This window comes from Hyperoodon ampullatus, assembly GCF_949752795.1.
Source record: "Hyperoodon ampullatus genome assembly, chromosome: 19".
NCBI classification, from domain to species: Eukaryota; Metazoa; Chordata; class Mammalia; order Artiodactyla; family Ziphiidae; genus Hyperoodon; species Hyperoodon ampullatus.
The window spans coordinates 12178615-12200760 of NC_136932.1; the positions used below are offsets into that span (position 1 = coordinate 12178615).

The 22146-nt window shown below is 35.7% G+C and overlaps 1 protein-coding gene across 2 annotated transcripts in view; it reads right to left on the minus strand.

The window, feature by feature from the left end:
- SMURF2 (SMAD specific E3 ubiquitin protein ligase 2) overlaps positions 1 to 22146 on the minus strand; it is a gene marked incomplete at its 5' end in the record, with an annotated part of 120258 nt that overhangs the window by 10521 nt on the left and 87591 nt on the right. The window contains 8 exons of one of the 2 annotated variants that reach the window (XM_079725318.1): positions 279 to 393; positions 2916 to 3019; positions 4069 to 4261; positions 10198 to 10356; positions 14121 to 14205; positions 16500 to 16702; positions 18983 to 19066; positions 21811 to 21895. In XM_079725318.1, coding sequence (XP_079581444.1) covers positions 279 to 393; positions 2916 to 3019; positions 4069 to 4261; positions 10198 to 10356; positions 14121 to 14205; positions 16500 to 16702; positions 18983 to 19066; positions 21811 to 21895 — 1028 coding nt within the window. Of the gene's footprint in view, positions 1 to 278; positions 394 to 2915; positions 3020 to 4068; positions 4262 to 10197; positions 10357 to 14120; positions 14224 to 16499; positions 16703 to 18982; positions 19067 to 21810; positions 21896 to 22146 lie in introns of both variants that reach the window. The other variant, XM_079725317.1, reaches the window with a different exon arrangement.

Genomic DNA, 22146 nt, shown 5'->3' on the forward strand with positions numbered 1-22146 from the left:
CATGTCATAGTTTAATCAACACCCTCTTAATGGACAGCAATGTTGTTTCCACTTGGGGCTACTACAAACAGTGATGCAGGAAACCTCCCTGTGCCCGAACTGTTGCACATATCCACGATCATTTACTTGAGAACATTTTCTAAAAGAGGACTTGCCAAGTCCAAGGATGTGACTTGGACAAAGACAGTAATCCTACGTCATAAACTACACTGACATTTAAAGATAAAAAACATTGTAGGTCATAACTTAATTTGTATCATTATAACCACCAATCATACCGGATTAACTGCAGAATCAGGATTGATCTGCAATGTATAGATATCATCTCTTGAATACTGGAAGAGGCCGTAGTAAGGATTCAACATTTCATGTGACAAGAGATATAACCACTCCCTAAAAAACAAGATATGCCAAAGGAATTTTTTGTTAATGAATACATCTTTACTAAGATATGCTATTAATCATGTAAGCAAGAAGTTTTTAATAAAACAAAGCACTAACTGGTTATATAAAATCACATTAGAAAAGCCTACCATGCCCCAAAAGCAAATGAAAATTCTTGTTTTATTGAAGTCACTTCTCACTCAATTTTGGGTAATTTTATGACATTTTAACATCGGAGAATCTAAGGATAATATCCAGAAGCACCAACTACTCATTAGATGCTGCAGCCCAGTGGTCTGTTGCTTTTAATTGTTAAACAAACTTGTAATTCATAATAAGTATAAAATAAAGGGAAGAATATGGTATTATTTCAAAACATCCATGTGGTCCATCTATACCACCCTGGTCCTCTCCAATCATGACAGATTTATACTAGTTTATACAGATATATAACATTAATTTACTCTTACTTTTGGACAAGGGTATGTTTTATTGTTGATATTGTTTTAGTAAGAAAATTTCATTATCCATCCCCATTATCTTTTTTGTGTAAACCCTAAAATACACCATGATAAAAATGTAAGTGGTGAGAAACTGCAAGGCATTTGGTATAGGTGGGAACACAAGGGCAAGCCTGCATTTTCTGGGTATGTTCCATACCACTTCTTGGTTTCAAGCATACAACGGTGTTTTTAAAACCTCATAATAAACAGTACTATCAACTTAAGCTTATTAAATCATTTATATTTTTCAAAGTATGAAAGACAACTTGTTATTCATCTTGGTGAAACTGAAATAAAATGACTAGTCTAGGTTTTAAGGAGATATCATTCTAGTCTCAACTCCTGTCATTCCTCAGCTAGGAAAGGCACATAAATGATATATTCTGATATTATGGATTAAACAGATGGAATAATATATTTTTAGGAAATGTAGTGAAACACTATTAAAGTAGTTAAAGGAAAATATTTCAAAGTCCTATCATTTGACGGAGTCTAAATCAAATCACTACGTTTAATATTGGGTTGGCCAAAAAGTTCATTCAAATGAACTTTCTGGCCAACACAGTACTTGAAAACTCAAGAGATTAAAAAGAAAAAGTGAGGTCTCCACATAAGCAACCTTCCCACTTAATGTGTCCTGTATGTTTTTTATGCATGTATGTGTTTTATGATTTTTTTATTTTTTTATTTTTTTTGTGGTACTCGGGCCTCTCACTGTTGCGGCCTCTCCCATTGTGGAGCACAGGCTCTGGACGCGCAGGCTCAGCGGCCATGGCTCACAGGCCCAGCCGCTCCGCGGCATGTGGGATCTTCCCAGACTGGGGCACGAACCTGTGTCCCCTGCATCAGCAGGTGGACTCTCAACCACTGCGCCACCAGGGAAGCCCCATATATGTGTTTTTTAAAAGAAAGTCCAACTTTTGTTTTGTTTTACTAAGTATTTAGAACATGCATAAAAGCAAAACTCTACTTTTGGGTTCTACTATGGGGTAAAGATCAGAAAAAGCAGTTCACTGCCACATCCCATTTAGTCGCCCAAACCCCCAAAAGTAGTGAGGTTAAGAAATAAACAACAAAAAACTAACTACTTATTTGGCCTATACATATAATTATAGCATTTAGATTCCATCAGCAGATAATTAACAAGTTTTCCCAACAAGCATTCAAAATCTACTTATGAGTAAATCATAAGCATTCCACAGAAACTATCAAGCCTTAAGTATGATGTACAAGTGATAAATGCTAAAAATCCAAACTAAAGAAACTATCCATTTGCAGGTAAAAAGGTCACAGAATGAAAGTATGTCTACAGGTGAAAACAAGTAATGCCAAATAACGATTATGGGGCTTGGTGGAAACACAAATTTAATTTAGGCTGGATTTAGATTAAGGGAAGCAGAATTATCATAACGGTCCTTAAAATGTTTTAATACAGAAGCTATGTTTCTGCTACACTTACATAAAGTGAATTCTCACACCTGGAAAAAAAAATACTTGATGTTTCAATGTAGCAGAAACGTTATAGCTTCTGTACTGAAACATTCTAAGGACCACTTATGATATACACACATACTTACAGACACAAACATTCCTTTAACAAGGTTAAAAAGCATGGCAGTGTAAGCAAAGGGAAACAGTATTCAGTTTAGAATACGTCATTAAAATCTCAAGATTGTTACTGACAATGTAAAGCAGAGGGAATAACATGTACTGAAGGAGAGAAATGGAGAAAAGATCGGGCCTGCAGACCCTACCAACAGTCCATATAGGGTTGCAGCTAGTTTTCAGAGAAAGTCTCATTGGACTACATGATCCATTCGGGAGTTCACAAACACTCTTCTGGTAGCAGTACTATCCTAACCTAATTATGAATGTATCTACTAGGGTACCCTCTGTATTGCAAACATGAGGGAATATTATGCTAGAAAATAAATATCAATGAGAAAGTCACACCACAGGGAGTATCTTAAATTTGTAAATATAATATATAAGGATCCATATGTCATTTACTGGTGAGCAAGGCTTTACCTGGCAACCCCTCCATAGTCAAGCCCTTCTTCTCCACGAAATTTTATCATTAATCGCTTCCAGAGATCTTTCGGTCTCATTTTCATGACTTGTCGATATGATTCCTGAAAAAAATGTTTAATATACTATTATTACTAGGTGCTTTTAACCTGTTACTTAAACTCTCCCTCCATTCCACCTACAAAACATGTTTATTTAAATAAGGTAGAATTTGTTCAACAATCAAATCAATGGATAAACTCCAAGTGTTTGAAACCTCATGGAACTTCTGAAAACAAAATGGATACAGCTTAATACTGTACTACTGAAACCAATTCCTTTGATAAATATTATATTAAAAGCCTACTAAATGCAAAGCTCCATATTTAAGTCCGATGAACCACAGCAATGATTCCACTCACATTAAAAAACAGAATCTGATAGAAGTACCACTTTTTTTAAAGTTAGTTGACCTAATTCTAGGCCACAGACACCAGTAGAAAGGTAAGAAAAAGTTTCAAAGAACATTAAAAAATCATTAATGTGATCTTCACTAAACAAACAACTTTCTATTAATTTAAAAATACAAATGACTGACTACAAACAAGGTCAGAATGGTCCTGAGAGAAAAAAGTTCATCCTTTGGGAGAGAGATTATAAAGTTCCCAAACATCTTTTGCCCCAGAACACTCTAATAAGAGGGAAACCCCTGCCTTGGACCTCTGCCATTTATTATGTAACAACTTTGAAGTTGCTATTAAAGCTATAAATCCAAAGACAAAAGGATATACTAGAAAGGAAGATTTTCAATAAATTAAGGAAGTAGTTCAACAGTAATGATTTTTTGATTTAAGAGTCCCTAACCTCTTAGAAGAATTAGAAAATAAGGGATGGATAGTATCTGTGGTCTTTTAAAATTCATTAACAAATAAGTATCTGCAACTGCAAGGACCAAGCTGCCCCAATCAGAACATCTCACACTTCATCCCATTTAAATGTTTACCTTATGTATTAAATCTCTCCAATATTATTGCCCTTATTCCCACAACTAAAAAGGACATAATGAAAATTCTCCCATTCTAAAGAGATATGAGTCCCCCAAAATATACTTGGAAAACAGAGTACATCACTGAATTAATTTTTCTCTACTTTAAAACAAGACTTGCAAGTTTACCTCAAAAATCTCTTCCCTGGAAACCTCAATGCGGCAATGGCCAGCCTGAGGCTGTTGCTGGGAAAGTTCTTGCCGCAAAATTTTTAGTTTCTGAACCAGGTCTCGTTTGTACCGTGGGACTGTCAGACACTCTGTGTCATCAGGGCACAACGATACCACCTGCTGTTGCTGGTCTTTCAATTGGTTCTGCCGACTAAAAGTAAACAAATATTACTGAAGTATTTTAAACGAGAGATTGCAATTACACATTTAAAATAGCATCCTACGCTAAACCAAGTCTACCTATAGCATTTCTAGGCCTTATTATATTCTTAGCTTGACATTTTTGACAACAATAAACTAGCTCCAAAGTTTATTTCTTGGAACTTACGGAAGCGGATAACAGAGTTTTATTCAAAAAACTTTTATACAGCTGCTGAGAACAACTTTCTCAAATACCGTTTCCATTTTCTTCTACGTAGTTTACCATCTCTCCCTTTAAAATTCAGGCATAGGCCAAACCCGTTATCTAGAGTCTGTCTCTCTGGAAGAGACAGTTTGAACTGGCAGCTTGGCAGGGACCCCTTCTCCTATGCACGCTACAGTCTAGACCACAAGAATGTGGGAGGTCACAGCAAGTTACTGGCACAGAGAAATGAGCACTTTACAAACAAGTCTAAACGCTTTATAAAGTGTCTACTTTTCTTTCTTTTCTTTCGGCCACGCTGCACAGCATGCGGGATCTTAGTTCCCCGACCAGGGATTGAAGCCGTGCCCCATGCAATGGAAGTGTGGAGTCTTAACCACTGGACCACCAGGGAAGTCCCTACTTGTCTTTTTATTGTGGTAAAATATACGTAGCATAAAATTTACCATTTAACCATTTTTAAGTATTATAGTCAGTGGCATTCAGTACAATCACATTGTCTGTTGTGCTAAAGTGACTTCTAACTGCACATATATGGTTTACCACAAATACACTAAAATAATCTCCCAAGTACAGCAGAAATATAATAATAATTTTAAAGGCACATTGCCTAGAGATATTTTTATTCTCCTGGCAAAAATAATATAAGTTGCATCTAAGAATTTTTAAAAAGAATCTTACGCTATAATGAACTAGTTAATTCCAATAAACCATCAGGAAATAAAAAGTCAGATAATTCACTATCGATATCTATGCAAACATTGAGTGACTCAGTTGGAATATAATTTTTTTTTTTTTTTTTTGGCTGCATTGGGTCTCCGCTGCTGCGCACAAGGCTTTCTCTAGTTGTGGCGAGCGGGGACTACTCTTTGCCGCCGCACGCAGGCTTCTCATTGCAGTGGCTTCTCTTGTTGTGGAGCACAGGCTTTAGGCGCGCAGGCTTCAGTAGTTGTGGCATGCGGGCTCTAGAGCGCAGGCTCAGTAGTTGTGGCACATAGGCTTAGTTACTCCGTGGCATGTGGGGTCCTCCTGGACCAGGGCTCGAACCCGTGTCCCCTGCATTGGCAGGTGGACCCTCAACCACTGCGCTATTAGGGAAGTCCCTGGAATTTAATTTTACACACAACAGACACAAGAGTACAATCTCCTAACCTAAAGATAAAGGGCAATGGTAGCTATGAGAAAATAAACAAAAATAACTTTCAGTTCTCTAACAAATCACCCAAACTTACTTTACATTCAGTGATTCTTATGTACCAGGCCAAATTTTATACCTAGAACGTGTAACTATCCAGAGAAAATGCAGCTTTGATGAAAATTACAAATCACCATTTACTACTCTCATAAAACATTGTAATAAAGGTGTTTTTTAATACACACACATATATAAATCAAAACAGAATATATTAAAAATACTCTCTAAACAACTGTATTAATCCTATCCAAAAACAAAAAAACCAAAAACAAAAAAAACTTGGGTATACCAACTTAAAGATACAAAACTTTAATTCAAAGTGGATCACAGACCTCAATGTAAAACCTAAAGCCGTAAAACTTCTGAAACACTAGAAAAGTTTTATGACTCGTGTTATGCAAAAATTTCTTAAATATGATCCCCAAAACACAATTCATAAAAGAAAAAATGGATAAAATGAACTTCATTGAAATTTCAAAGAAACCTTATGCTCTTCAAAAGACACTGTTAAGAAAATGAAAAGACAAGTCATGGTCTAGGAGAAAGTCTTTCTAAAGCATATAGCTGACATAAAACTTGTATTTCAAATATCTAAAGAATTCTCAAAACTCAAAAGTCAAAAAAAACAAACTCAGTTTTTTTTTAAAAAGGGGGCAAAAAATTTCACCAAAGAAGATATACAGATGGAAATAAGCACATGAAAAGATGCTCAACATCATTAGTCATTAGAGAAATGCAAATTAAAACAATAATGAGGGACTTCCTTGGTGGCACAGTGGTTAAGAATCCACCTGCCAATGCAGGGGACACGGGTTCGATCCCTGGTCTGGGAAGATCCCACATGCCGCGGAGCAACTAAGCCCGTGCGCCACAACTACTGAGCCCACGTGCATCAACTACTGAAGCCCACACGCCCTAGGGCTCATGTGCCGCAACTACTGAAGCCCGCGTGCCTAGAGCCCATGCTCTGCAACAAGAGAAGCCACCGCAATGAAGCCCACGCACCACAACGAAGAGTAGCCCCTGCTCGCCGCAACCAGAGAAAGCCTGTCGACGTAGACCCAACACAGACTGCCCCACCCCAAAAAACAAAATGAGGTAACACTACACATCTTTTAGAATGTCCAAAATTAAGATTAACCATACCAAGTGTTAGCAAGAGCAACTACAACTCTCATACACTGCTAGTGGGAAAGTCAAATGGTACAATCACTTCAAAAAGAAAGCTGGCAGTTAAAAGTTAAACATAAATCTATCATATTATGCAGCCTGGGTATTTATTTATCAAAGAGAAGTGAGAGCATATGTCCACACAAAGACTTAAACATAAATGTTCCGGGACTTCCCTAGCGATCCAGTGGTTAAGACTCTGCACTTCCAATGCAGGGGGCGCGGGTTCGATCCCTGGTCGGGGAACTAAGATCCCACATGCCACACCGTGTGGCCAAAAATAAAAAAACCCACACGAATATTCGTAACAGTTTAGTCATGGCCCAAACTGAAACAATCCAAATGTTCATCAACAGGTAAACAAATAAACTGAGGTCTATCCATACAATGGAATACCACCCAGCAATGAAAAGAAGTGAACTATACAAACAACAACAGAGATGAATCTCAAATAATTAGGCTGGGTAAAAGAAACCAAGAAAAGAGTACATACCGTATGAATCCACTCATCTAAAACTCTAAAAATTGCAAATGTATGGCGACAGAAAAAGTAAATCAATGGTTGGCTGAAGATGGGGTGTGGATTGAACTGTATCCAAAAAAATACGATGAAGTCCTAAGCCTTGGCACCTGTGAGTGTGACCTTATTTGGAAATAGGGTCTTTGCAGATGTGATCAAGTTAAATGAGGTCACACTGGATTAGGGTGGCCCTAAATCCAATAAATTGGTATCCTTATAAGAAGAGGTAAATTTCGACCCAGACATACAGGAAAGAAAGTGTGGCATAATAAGAAATATACTTTGGTCTCTGTCCCCAGTTCTTGACACAGAACTCCTAAAATGCTTGAAATTTCCTGAGTGACACAGGTGACAGGAGTGTATTCTGTTCTAATATTTGGTCTTTGTCCCCAGTACAAGACACAGAAGCTCCTGAATCCCTTTGAATTTCCTGGGTATCGGAGCATTTTTTGTTTCAGTGAGGTGACTTGCTAGGTCCCTATATAATTTCAGGTTGGGGGCTGGTCGCCAGAAAGACCAAGGCTTGATTAGAAGCCTAGAACTTCCAGGCACATCCCCCCAACCTCTGGGGAAGGGGAGAGGAACTGGAGATTGAGTTAATAATCGATCACTCCTGTGTGATAACAACTCCATAACAACGCCTAAACAACAGTGTTCAGAAAGCTTCTGGATGGTGAGCACACTGAGGGTGCTCGGAGGATGAAGCGCCTGGAGAGGGCGTGGACGCACTATGCAGCCCCTGCCCCATACCTTGTCTTGTGCCTCTCTTCCATGTGGCTGTTCCTGAGTTGCATCCTTTATAATAAACTGGTAATAGTAAAGAAATAATTTCCCTGAGTTCTGTGAGCCATTCTAGAAAATTATTGAACCCAAGGAGAGAGTCATGAGAACTCGATTTATAGCCAGTTGGCAAGAAATACGGGAGGCCTGGGACTTATAAATGGCATCAGAAATGAGAACAGTCTTGTGAGACTGAGCCCTTAACCTGTGAGGCCTGATACTAACTGCAGGTGGTATTAGACTGAATTCAGGCGCTGTACACCTCATTGGCGTCCGCAGACGTGGAGAACTGGAATATTTGAGGAAAAAAACCCACACACTTGGTGGCAGAAGTTTTGTGGATAAAATAGATCATAGAAGGCCACGTGAAGACAAAGGTAAACACTGGGATAATGTGTCCACAAGTCAAGGAACAGTAAAGTTTCTGGCAACCACCAGAAGCTAGGAGAGAGGCATGGAACAGATTTTCCTTCAGAGCCACCGGAAGGAACCAACCCTTCTGACAACTTGATTCTGAATTCTAGCCTCCAGAACTGTAAAAGAATAAATTTCTATTGTTATAAACCACCCAGTGTGTGATATTTTGTTACGGCAGCCTTAGGAAACTAGGGAAGGGATGGGAGGAGGGATTACCAACAGGCTACAAAGAGGCAGGAGGAGACTTTCAGGGGTCATGGATATGTTCACTATCTCCATTATGGTGATGGTTTCACAGGTATATAACATGTCAAAACTTAAACTGTACACTGCAAATATGTACAATTTCTTGTGTGTCAATTAAATTTTAATAAAGCTGAATTTTTTTTTAAACCCATAGTTCGTCAAAAAGTCTACATTAATAAATGCTGGAGAGAGTGTGAAGAAAAGGGAACCCTCCTACACTGTTCTTGGGAATGTAAATTGGTGTAGCCACTATGGAAAACAGTATGGAGGGTCCTGAAAAAACTAAAAATGGAGCTATCATATGATCTAGCAATCCCACTCCTGGGCATATATCTGGAAAATATGAAAACTCTAATTTGAAAAGATACATGCACCCCAATGTTCACAGCAGCACTATTTATAACAGCCAAGACATGGAAGCAACCCAAGTATACACACACATACACACACACACACGCACACACTCTCTAAAATATCACTCAGCCATAAAAACAGAATGAAATATTGCCATTTGCAGCAACATGGATGGACCTAGAGATTATCATACTAAGTGTAGTAAGCCAGAGAGAGAAAGACAAATATTATATGATTATCACTTATATGTGGAATCTAAAAAATAATACAAATGAATCTATATACAAAACAGAAACAGACTCACAGATGTAGGAAACAAACTTATGGTTACCAAAGGGGAAAGGGAGGGTGGGGAGGGATAAATTAGTAGTATGGGATTAACAGATACAAACTAATATACATAAAATACATAAGTAACAAGGATTTACTATAGAACACAGGGAACTATATTCAGTATCTTGTAATAAACTATAATGTAAAATAATCTGAAATATATATATATTACATATATATATATAGCAAACTGAATCACTCTGCTATATACCTGAAACTGACACAGTATTGTAAATCAACTGTATTTTAATAATTAAAAAAAAAAACCAGGGTACATCAAGCCCATTCACAAAGACTCGTAAGAATGACTAAGTCCTGCAAATGGGAAAGAAGCCTTAAAAGGCACAAAACTGACACATCAGAAAATCATCTGGGATAGATTCAGCTATCCTAGAGCTATTTCTGATGCACTCAAGGAAAAAAATCCATCCACCCCATAAAGTAGCCTGTCTCTGCAGGTGTGCTACGGTGCACCTCTGATACATACCCTTTTCCTAACATTTCAGGACAGGTTCCTACTTAAGCACAGTGGGATTAAAATACCCAAACATGAGAGTAGAATTTGTCATATTCTTATATAAAATTATGTTCAACAAGTGATTTATAATTGAAGAGAGCAGACATTCTATCACATTTATTACAAAAAGCATCTATCAGTCTTCTCTTGTTCAGACTCGCATTTGAACATGTATTGTTTCAAAAACTTACTTTAAAACTAAATGCAAGTTAGCAGAGAGCCGAGGATCTGTAAACTGTGTTGTTCTGTTGTTATGGTCAACGAAATAAACTCTGCCTGTTGCTGTATTCCGGATCTCCCATCCAGGAGGCAATGGACCAAGCTCTTCACAATTGATGTTGCTAAGATCCCTGCAAAAACAAATATAAAATAAAAAATACCTCACTGCTGGGCCTGCTGAGCCAAGCAAGTGTAAATGACACAGAACAATTCCATGAAGTCTGAGAAAATGTATTGTTTCAGAAACTTGAGACATTCAGCTGGAATCTTTAATTCCCAATGGTTTAACAAACTTGCATATTCAAAACCCAATCCATTGATGGCTCAGAAACTTATCACACAGCCTACATTTTTAGTCAGTTCATTCCTGGGCTTTAATGTAATTCAGGTTTTAAATTAATATAAAAGCAATCACAACATTTGCCAACATAAACTGTACTTCAATACTTGTCTGACAAAATATTGTTTTCCAAATGTCAGTGATATAAGGAATTAAATGTTTTCTAAAATTTCCCTTCAATTATTTCTTTCTTTACTACACCATAAAATTTGTGTAAATGTTCATTCCATGATTAATTTTAAGCTCTTCAACAAAGCAAAACTGGAAATGTTATTGAAATGTGATCTTGAAAATAACCACAGTATATATTTTAAAGGATAACTACTCCATTTTGAATTCTGAAAGATATAAAGCTAGTGAATGAAGAACCTGTTTAAGACACCTTAGGAAGAATGTTCTAAGGTTTACTGCTACAATAAAAAAAGCAAAAAGACTTTTTGCTTTTTGGAGCAAAGACCACTGTTATTATATCATGCATTCTTAAAATACTATTATATATGATAAAGATTTATAGAACCTTAAAGAATGAAATAAAAGCAGCATGTCTAATATAAATTTAAACTGTAACCAATAATTACAATGACAAATCTCATCAAAATTATGTTTTCAAAGTTAAACTAGAAAAAAAGTTTTCCTGAAATAACCTCTTCTTAGTCATAGTGAAAACGTAATGATGGGCACCCAGAGATTTGTTGGAACAAGAATTTTTAACTTGTGCTTATAGGTGCCCCAGAGATTCTTCTGCTACAGAACTAAAGATTAGAAAGAACACGCTATTCTGAGACACTGCTAGTCTCAAGAGGCAAAAGGGGAAAAGTTCCAAGAATCCTTCTCAAATTTTTTTTAAGTGAATTAAACTGGAGCTGGTGGTACCTGAGTGGCAGACAGGCAGAGTCGGGGGGTACCAGAGGGTAGTGGTTAATTGGGAAACTCAGCCTCAGGTCAGCAGCAAGGTTGGAAAAGGAAATCTGGAACTTCCCCACGGAGAACTCAAAGGGAAGATGAAGTGATTCCAGGAAAAATTCCTAAATTCTCACTTTAGGTCCACAGAACTCCAACCAATTAAAATCAAACTCACAATCAAAGATCACCAAACACTTCAGAAAGGAATTCATGATGACTGAGTCAGTAGAAACAAAACCACGGAATTAGTTCCCCAAGTACTGTCAGAGATCAAAAAGAATAGCTATGATATGAAATGTTTAAAACAAATAATAAAAGGGAACAATTACAAAGACAAACTATTCCTGAGAGATTATTAAGAATGAACAGATAGATTTTTTTTAAATGGAACTTTTAGAAATGAAAAACAATTATCATTCTTTGTAATCAAAGAATGAATAATGCTTTTGATGTAATGCAGAATTTCACTTTATATCATTTTATTTAGAATTTTATAAATTTATAGTCATACATGGGAGGGCTCTAAAGAATTGATGAGAAGCAGAAAACTGGAAACACTCTTTATGTGGAACTGGGAAATGATTAAAGGAAAATGGTATGTTATACAGCCATAAAAAGTAATACAGATCTGTATTTTAAGACTACATAGTCAGTATGCAATATAGTGAATAACAAAGCATTAATCATTATTTTAAAGAGAAATACAAAACATTCTAAAATGGTACTTCTCAGATAAATCTAAGTTTACTGGATATCTTTACATAAAGTTAGTTTTAAAGTGTCTGAGTGACACTATTTTATAAATGTCTTTGATTGAACAGTGATGATATTTGAATAGAATCTAAATATTTATAGTCTGCTTTGATAAAAGATCCTCCATACAAAAGACATATTCACTAAAGGATCCCCCAAAACAAAATATATTTTAAGATAACAATTTGGAGCATAGAGACTAAAGAAAAGAAATATAATCCAAAGCGTTATTTCATAAAGTCATTATTCAATACTCAATATGAAATATTCTTAAATCTTTATAGAAACCCCTTATTCATTAACGAAAAACCAACATTGTTTCCTTAGGAGTAAGAACACACTGCCAAAATCTCTCTGTTTCAACTTCCGACACCAGCTTACACACCACTCTTTCAAAAGGCAGCTCAAGATCAGCTTTCACACTGTTGTAAATCATTCAGTTTTTTTTTTTAATCATTTTTCTTCTAAACATTTCCTTCCAATGATTTTAAATTATGTTATAGAAAAGTTCGTTACTGACCTTCAACCTGATAAACAGAACCCAAAACACTTCTTTTCATAATTTACATATCAAGACTCTTATTTCTAAAAGTTAGGCACTTAGATTTTTTTCAGTGAGCTTATTAATAAAACAAAAATTTCCTCCCCACTATTTTTTTTTTTAATCAACAGCTTATATCATGAAGACACAGAAATGGCAACCTTGATACAATAATGAATGATAACACTTTTCCTTGGCTGCCACCCTCAGAAGATTCTGATTAAGCTCTATCACAAAGTAAAACATTTTGGGAATTCCCTGGCGGTCCAGTGGTTAGGACTCGGTGCTTTCACTGCCGGGGCCCAGGTTCAATCCCTGGTCAGGGAACTAAGATCCCATAAGCCGCAAAGCGCGACCAAAAGAAAAAAAGGAAAACATTTTCATTACAATAGCTTTATTTATAAATAAACAGAGTATCAAAGCAATCCAAAATCAGCTAGTCACATCTGTTTTTAATTCAAAAACATGATTCTAGACAAGTAGATCTCTCAGTACAAACTTTAGGCAGAAAAAGATCTCTTGACCCTCCATAGGACTTTTTTTTTTTTTTTGAAGAGAGGAATGCTGCCCTTAATATATAAAATATCCTCATCCAACAAAGGTATATGTATAGCTTACAAAGTTGATTTAGAATTTCACTTAGAACTCAACCTTTTTTTGCAGCTTCAACTGGACTACTTGGCACTCTCCATCTGTTCAGTAGAAAATAATTCAAAATAGCTAGTGGTTTAAAATGTATTATTTGATACTAAAATGTACCAGAAACTGTGTTAAACTACTAAATTGATTTTGTGTCATTCCATCTTCTTAAAGTTAAAAGATAGCTGACATTTTGGTTAGTAAATGCATTCAACAAGGCCTGCAATTCAAACATACAAGTTTTGGCATTTAAAATTAATTTATGTTAACTGGGTTATTCCTTTTCTACATTAAAATGAAACATGAAGACTGAATACACTTATATAAAGTTAAAATAAACAAACCTTTTTTTAAAAAGCCTAACCAGAAATAAAAATATCAATTTACTACCCTTAAAAAAAAAAAAGGGTATGTATGTTTTTGTAAGGGTATGTATGTTTTCCCCAGGTCAATTTTCAAATTCCTACAAGACCCACATTTTTGCCTCGATTTTTTTAAGGGGGAGGGGGAGAGGAACTGGAGACTGGTTGGGTGGTACGGCACTGGGGTAGGGTTGCAGAGAAGTAAGTAGGACTTTCTACTAAATGTCAAACTGAAAATATGATCAGAAAGAGCCAAACTTTTACATCATCTATTTTAAGAAGTTAAAGATTAAATAAATAAATCCTAGGTGAAATGGATATTCAGTGGTATGAAGGGTATTTAGAATATGTTCTTACCTAGGCACTCTTGGATCATGCCATGTGCTCACACCAGTCTGAGTATGTAAGAAATACACCTGACCTTGTTGTGTTGTCCTCTGTTCTGTAAAATTAAGAAACACTAATAATAAAAACATATTCAGAATGTCCAAATCAAAAACAGCTATAAACACTAGGATGATATTATATTAATAGGTAAACTCTCCAAATTACCAATCTATTTCATTACAAAAGAACGGCTTTACAAATCACTTGTTCTGAACTCAGAACAGATTTTCTCCTGGAAACAGTCTTATAAATGGTGGTGAGGGTCACAGCCCAGCTATTTAAAAGCCAACTACACTTATAATGTGGCTCAAATATTAAACATGTTGCAATGGAAAACAGAAAACAAGATTGTCACAGAACCAATAATTAAATAAAACAAACATGAAGAAATTATCTTTTATTTGTCTTAAATGTGGAGCCTAAGGGAAACAGAAGGGCTCAGAGGAAGAGGCTAACCAACTCTGGGGAGATTCTCAGGGATCTGCAGAAACTTTCAAAGAGTTTGCAGGCTGGTAATGCTTTTTAAATTATGCCTAATTTTATATCAAGACTTATGTTTTTTCTTTCCTTGAGAGAGGTGTATTCTCAAGACTACATTTGGACTCAAACAGTAGCAAAAAAGATGGAATATAGAAGAGACACCCTATAGTCTAAAAGAAGCAATTATGAAAAAATAATCAAGTTAGGAGCAGGAAGACTAAAGAGCACACATGCCTACTGGGTAAAAAAAAGCCACAGGTAAAACTAAATCAAGGCCCTTGGGGAGAGAGTGAGGAGGCCAGGGCAAAGAGAAGGAATCTGTGAAAGGGTTTCTTCAGTGGTGGTCTGTAGTCTTTATTTACTTATGTTTTCAAGCAACAGAACTACCTTTTTTTTTAAAAAAACAAAATCTAATGAAAAATTCCAATATATGAAACAATAAAACTATTGCTAATATATATTAGTATAAATTTGTTTATAAACCTGTAATAAAAATCAATTTAAACTTTTAAAATTATAAGTGTAAAAATGTTTAAAACTGGTTCTAGATGACAGCTGCAATAATTTCAGCCTTGATACCCACTTTACTCCTATGTTTTTGGTTGTACAAAAAAATTTTTTTAATCCAAATCACACAAATATTGTAAAAGTATGAAGTATAACCACCCCCACTCCAAACCACTTGCCTTATAATCTCAATTAAAAAGAATGCCAGGAGATACTTGATTCTAAGGTCTGGACACTAATAATAACAGCTAAATTTTAACTTCTCATGAAATTTCATTTATTTCTTGCAACAAATCTACATGGTTGGTAATAATATTTTCCCCACTTTATAGTATAGAAGATAAAACTGAGGCTCAAACAGGTTAATGTGCCCAGCGTCACACAACTAATATATAGCAAAGCCAGGATATGAACCCAGCTGTTTCCCAAGCCCATGCTCTAACCACTGTGTTTTAAGTTAACCTGTGTGGCCTAGCTCAATTAATGGAAAAATTGGGTTTTTTAAAAAATTAAATAGTTAAAATACTTTAAAAATAAAGTAAGAATGATGCATTTGTGTAAGTTTAAAGAACATTCTGGAGTAAAAATAAAATACAAGTTAGATCAGGCAATTCCCAATGTTGGTCACTAGGTGTCATCATCAGCCCAGAACTGTTTATCTAGAGGCTGTGGAAAGGGCAAGGATGTTAAGTAACTTGGTTAAGCTTTTAGCAAGAGAGGAGAGAACAGCTGAGGTCATACTGCAAGAGTTTAGGAAGTTCTGTATTCAACTATGAGAAGATTCATGTCATCTTTCACATGGAATTCTAAAATTTAGGGAATTATAGAAGATTATAGTACTTTTACACAAACACAGAAGTGACTAAATCATTTACAATAACCCAATCACTCAGATGACACAAAATTATAGACAATACAAATACAATATATAAATACCATCAGAAATATGCTTTTTAAATTATTTCTAAATATGCACGTCTAGAAAATTACAAGTCTGACTTCAGATTGCCATTATCAAGAAAAACACCGTCTCACTTTTTACAGTGCCTGTTTACAAAGCAGTCTCACAGTGTTTCATATGCTTCTCACAATACCTTTGTGAAAAGGAGAGGTATCATTCATCTCATTTCATTGTAACTGGGCAAAAAGGTTAAGGTTAAACGACTGGCCCAAAGTCAAAGTGCTGTTAGTCTTCTACCACTTCAAAGACTTTTCAAAGTTGGGGTGTTTTACATTTACTTTGATTTTCATGCAGAATTCCTAAACCCAGATTAATAACTTCTTTAAAAGTTGATTTTCTGGCTTCTTAGCAAGCTGAAATCAGTAAAACACACTTTATTTTTCCTCTGCTAGTTGTCATACCATAGCCTTCTGGTAGGTCTGGAGGAGTATGTAAATGTGTCCTGCTCATGTAATTTCTATGTCGTTGTGACCTGACTCTCCTCTCTGCCAGTCTGGGATCTGAAGACTGTCCAGATGTTGCACCATTTGTTCCACTAATTGGAGTGTTCTCATCAACAAAACAGCTAAGAGGTCTGCCAGGACTAGAATATTCAGATGCTGGTCTATCGAAAAGTAACAAGGAAAAAGAGTTACTCAACTCAGATACCAAAAGCAGAATTTTATAGACAATGTATGTACAGCAATAACAATCACTTGTAAGAAAATGGAATGATTAATACAAATATAATGACTCAAGAACTCTCAATAAAAGCAAACCCAAAGCCTCAAAGCACCAAAGAAACCCAGGTGATAAGCAGATTATCAATTATGTACTCAAATCACTTTATATTGATTTTAATTACATTTCATATGAAATCCGCATATATTTGTAGATGGGAGTATGAGCTCACCAAGCCTTACTTGGCTTAGCCACAGGCAACCTCAGACCTGCGTCCCCACCATTCTCCCACTCTGCCTCTGCCACATTGACATTCTTCCTCCTCCTTAAGCTCGCCATGGTCGTTCTACCTTTAGTGCTGGAGAGTAGCCCTTCCTTCTACCTAGAGTGATTTTTTCTCCTATTTTCCCTAGGCCAGACTCCTTTTTGTCATTCAAATCTTAGCTTAAGCTTAAATGTTGCCTCTAAGAGGTCGTTCCTGACCTTCAGATCTAAAGTAGTCACCCAGGCATTTGACAGTACCTCACCTTACTTCCTCAGCATGGCAGTAACTTCTGATATTTTTCTCATTTGCATCCTTGTTTTCGTCTGTCTTCCCCCACTAGAATATTTACTGAGAGAAGTCTGCCTAGTTTGTTCCCCACCATATATATTCCCTGCACCTATAGTAGTGCTCAGCATATATTTAAGAGTAGTAGTTCAATAAATATTGAGTGAATAAAGGAAAGATAGTCTGTCTCTTCAAAGAGCTTACAGCCTCTTGTAGGTCATCCAAACTAAGAGGATAATCAAGAGTTAATTTTTTTTTTTTTTTTTGCGGTACGCGGGCCTCTCACTGTTGTGGCCTCTCCCATTGCGGTGCTCCGGACGCGCAGGCTCAGTGGCCATGGCTCAAGGGCCCAGCCGCTCTGCGGCATGTGGGATCTTCCCGGACCGGGGCACGAACCCGTGTCCCCTGCATCGGCAGGCGGACCCTCAACCACTGCGCCACCAGGGAAGCCCAAGAGTTAATTTTTAAACTAACATTTACAATGCAATTGACTTTATTCATGTGGAAATTAAAGTCAATTTTATCAGTTAAATGAGAAGGAAATAGACTTCACTTAAGCACTGACACAAGTACACATTTATTTATACTCAAATATGATAAAAATAGGTTCTTTGACTTCCATATAATCCTTGGCAGTTTAATACTAGAAATCAACTCTCAAATAAGCACTTTTTAAAATGGCAACATAAGCTAAGCTTTCATCTGAGAATCACAGTATAATAGAGAAAACTTTGTGGTTCAATGAGTTAAGCAATTAATCCCCAATAAATAAAAGTATAGCTAATGAGAAGCATCTGATGTTCTATGTCTGGTGGCAGTCCTGCTCAGGGAAAAAAAAAAAAAGTAGAAGGAGCAAAACAAACACTGAGTAGAGGTGGCAAATAAACTTTTTTCTTATTCTGAAAAAAAAGGAAATCCAGCCACTTATCCTATTCATTTTCAGTTACTTAGAGCTTTCCTTGAAGCTTTCAAAACTTATCTTGCATCCCCATGTCTTTACACATTAAGCTCCAGGAAGGCCTTTCTGCCTTATTCATGGTTATAGCCCAAATGCTGAGCACAGTGCCTGGCATATAACAATTTGGTGAACTGAATGATAGCTGTTACCACTACCCTGAACACTTTCTATCACCTTCCCCTTACCTGGCTAAATTCTCATATTCTTCAGGATTTAGTTCAGAGACTCTCCTCCTTCAGAGTTTTCCTTTGCAAGTTCTACCATCTTGCCCCCAACTCTAAGTCAGGTGCCCCTCCATATGGTCTCAGAGCATCTGGTTCTTACCTTGGTCAAAGACCTTACTGGACACAATATAATCATCCCCCGACTTTACTGAATAAATGGAGATCCTGTATACATATTTTGTTACAGCCATTCAATAATGGACTCAAAAAAAATTTTTAAGAGTCCTAGAAATAAGATGACTTCTCAATGTATTCATTTAACTCATCTAATAAATATTTATTGAACGCCATCACAGGCCATGGAGCTACAATAACAGGATGACCTGCTAAGCAATCTTTATTAAAAATAATAATGGCATTTGCTATAAGATCTACTGATCTAGAGCAGTTTAAACCAAGAAAGGAAATCTGGTAAAACTGACAGATAAACAGATAGGGGACTTCAGGAGGGCAAACAGCACAGACCATGGGAAGATACTTGTATGTTCTTACCGTGTTGGGCGTTCCCATTGCGTAGTTCTTGTTATGTGGTTTAGGTACTGGATTCTTCCAGAGGCAGTTCGCCTTTCTTCCCAGCTTAAATAAAAATATTGAGAGATAAAGCAGTAATAGGAAGCCAGACATGGAATGTTTTTGGAACAAGCCAGGAAGACATTTGCTGTTATGAATCAGGAATGACAAATTGAAAAAGCAATACACAGAATATAGGAATTGTCTCAACTTATTTTAGAACTGTACAATATGTCTTCTAGAATTCTGAAGCTTTTAAAATATTTATACTGAGGTATGACTAATATTTTCCATCAGCCAAACTGAGAATTTTTCAATGATGTCAACAATGCTCAATTAAATTATACTAATTTCTCCAGAACTTAGCGGGAGTAAAAAGGCCATACTAAAAATAAAAATTATACATAATTTTTAAAAATTAAATTTAACTAGAAAAGTATATAAAAGCTTTTTAAAGCATTTACCCTACCCAAACTAATTTTTTTAATCTTCATATTTTTATTTTCTCTTACACATTTTCTACTAAAAGTTATGAATTTTTTTAAGTATAGTTGACATACAATATTATATTAGTTTCAGGTATACAACATAGTAGTTTGACATCTATACACTACAAAATGATCACCAAGTCTAGGAACCATCTGTCACCATACAAAGTTATTACAATATGGACTATATTCCCTATGCTGTACATCACATCCCTGTGACTTACTTATTTTATGACTGAAAGTTTGTACCTCTTAATCCCCTTCACCTATTTCATCAATTTCCCCTCCTCTCCCTCCCCTCTGGCAAACCAATACAGAGTTTGTTCTTTGTATCTATGAGTCTGTTTCTGTTTTGTTTGTCTGCTTTGTTTTTTAGATTCCACATATAAGTGAAATCATATGATATCTGTCTTTGTCTGACTTATTTCATTTAGCATAATACTCTCTAGATCCATCCATGTTGTTGCAAATGACAAGATCTCATTCTTTTTTTATGGCTGAGCAATATTCCTGTGTGTGTGTGTGTGTGTGTGTGTGTGTGTGTGTGTAATACATCTTCTTTATCCATTCATCTATTAATGGACACTTTGGCTGCTTCCATATCTTATCTATCTTCCATATCTTATCTATTGTAAATAATCCTACAATGAACAAAGGGGTGCATATACCTCTTTGAATTAGTGTTTTCATTTTCTTAGGATACATACCCAGAAGTGGGATAGCTGGATCATATGGTAATTCCGTTTTTAACTTTCTGAAGAACCTCCCTACCATTTTCCACAGTGGCTGTACTGATTATATTCCCACCTACACTGTACAAGCGCTCCTTTTTCTCCACAACCTCACCAACACGGGCTATTTCTCAAACTAATTTTTTAAAAAGCAATTATGCCACTTCTTCTTCAATATCTTATTAATTCATATAACAAAAAAATTAGGCAAGTGACTATAGTTAATATTCCACCAAACCACTGGCAGAGGTTTGGAGGCCTTAAACAATAGAAAATAAAAAGATGCTAAATAGGTTTTTCCCCTGTGATTACAATTATAGTACAATAATGTAGAACAAATTTAGAATAAGCCGTACAACTGTTGTAATCTCTCAGTACTGATTAGTTATTTCACCCTAAACTTCCCCTTCAAAAGTACCATAATCCACCTCAAATCCATAAAAATTAACAGATATATCAAGAAGCTAAAATGATCTATAAACAGACAAATTATAGCAATTTTTAACAGCTTATACAAAATGAGCAAATACCATAGCTTGGATTTGAAATTTCATGTCAAAAATAACTTAAAACTCAACCAATTATACACTTAAAATGGATATAGTTTATTGTATGTAAACTATACCTCATTGAAGTTAATTAAAAATACTTTGAAAATTAAAAATAAAATCGGTAAGGTTTCAGAACTAGTATGAAACAAAGATAGAGAGCAATGATAAAAAACATAAGCTTTGGAATCAAGGCTTAAATCTGTGTTCCAGTTCTGCCATTTCTATGTGGCCTCTGGCAAAATACTTAACCTGAGTCTCAGTTTCGAAGGTCTGTAAAACACATGAGGGTAATAATAGTAGTAACAGTAGTAGTAATAATAGCTAATTATTTATTAAGCACTAACTCTATGCAAGACATTGTGCTACGTGCTTTACATGAATGATTTCATTTAATCCTCACAAGTATTGATGGCGTATATACTATTATCCTTTGATAAATAAATATAAACCAAAGCTTACAAAAGTCAAATAAATTGATTAAACTCATAAAGCTAGTAAACAGAAGAGTAAGGATTGGAACCCAAATGGTCTAATTCCAGAATCACATTATGAGAATTAAATGATCTAATGTATATCATGTAATGATATATATGTAATGATAAATGATATAAAGTGCTTATAACACTATTTGACACTTGCAGGCTCAATAAATGTTACTATGTTATTGTAATTACTATTACACAAATTCTGTATCTCATCCCTCTAAATAGAGCAATGCCTCAGATTCAGCACCTACATGCCTTGTTTTGAATAATTAAATCAATCAAAAAAGTTTTCCTTTTGAATATATAATATTTACAGGAGATTTAAATTTGTCAAGAAATTTGATTTGTCTTCTAGTCAAAACTCTTAAAAAACAAATGTAACATATCTAATTCATGGCTTATTTTATGAATTTGTTGTGATAAGATCCCTCACTAATTTTCTAAGTACAAGGAAAACCTAGATTTTGGAATTGATCAGCAAATTCCTAAACTTAAATATAAACACCAACTTATTTCTCATTATTTTAGGGATATTATCTAATGGTTTTTGCTTACCCATCTGGTAAATCATTATCAAACAAACGACTGCAGTCCACAACTTGTCCTCCTGTGCCTATTCGGTCTCTGGACTGAAGACTTACTATTAAACAACAAAAACAATACTAAGAGTCACAGAACTAGAAAGAATTACTGCAATTTAAAATATTTCTCTTTGAAAGACACCTGTCTTAGCTTATTTTAATACTTAAGAATGAACTCTTTAGTTCCTACTAAATTCTGCAATTTTTTTTTTTTTTTGGCTGTGTCGGGTCTTCGTTGCTGCACGCGGGCTTTCTCTAGTTGCGTCGAGCAGTGGCTACTCTTCATTGCAGTGAGCGGGCTTCTCACTGC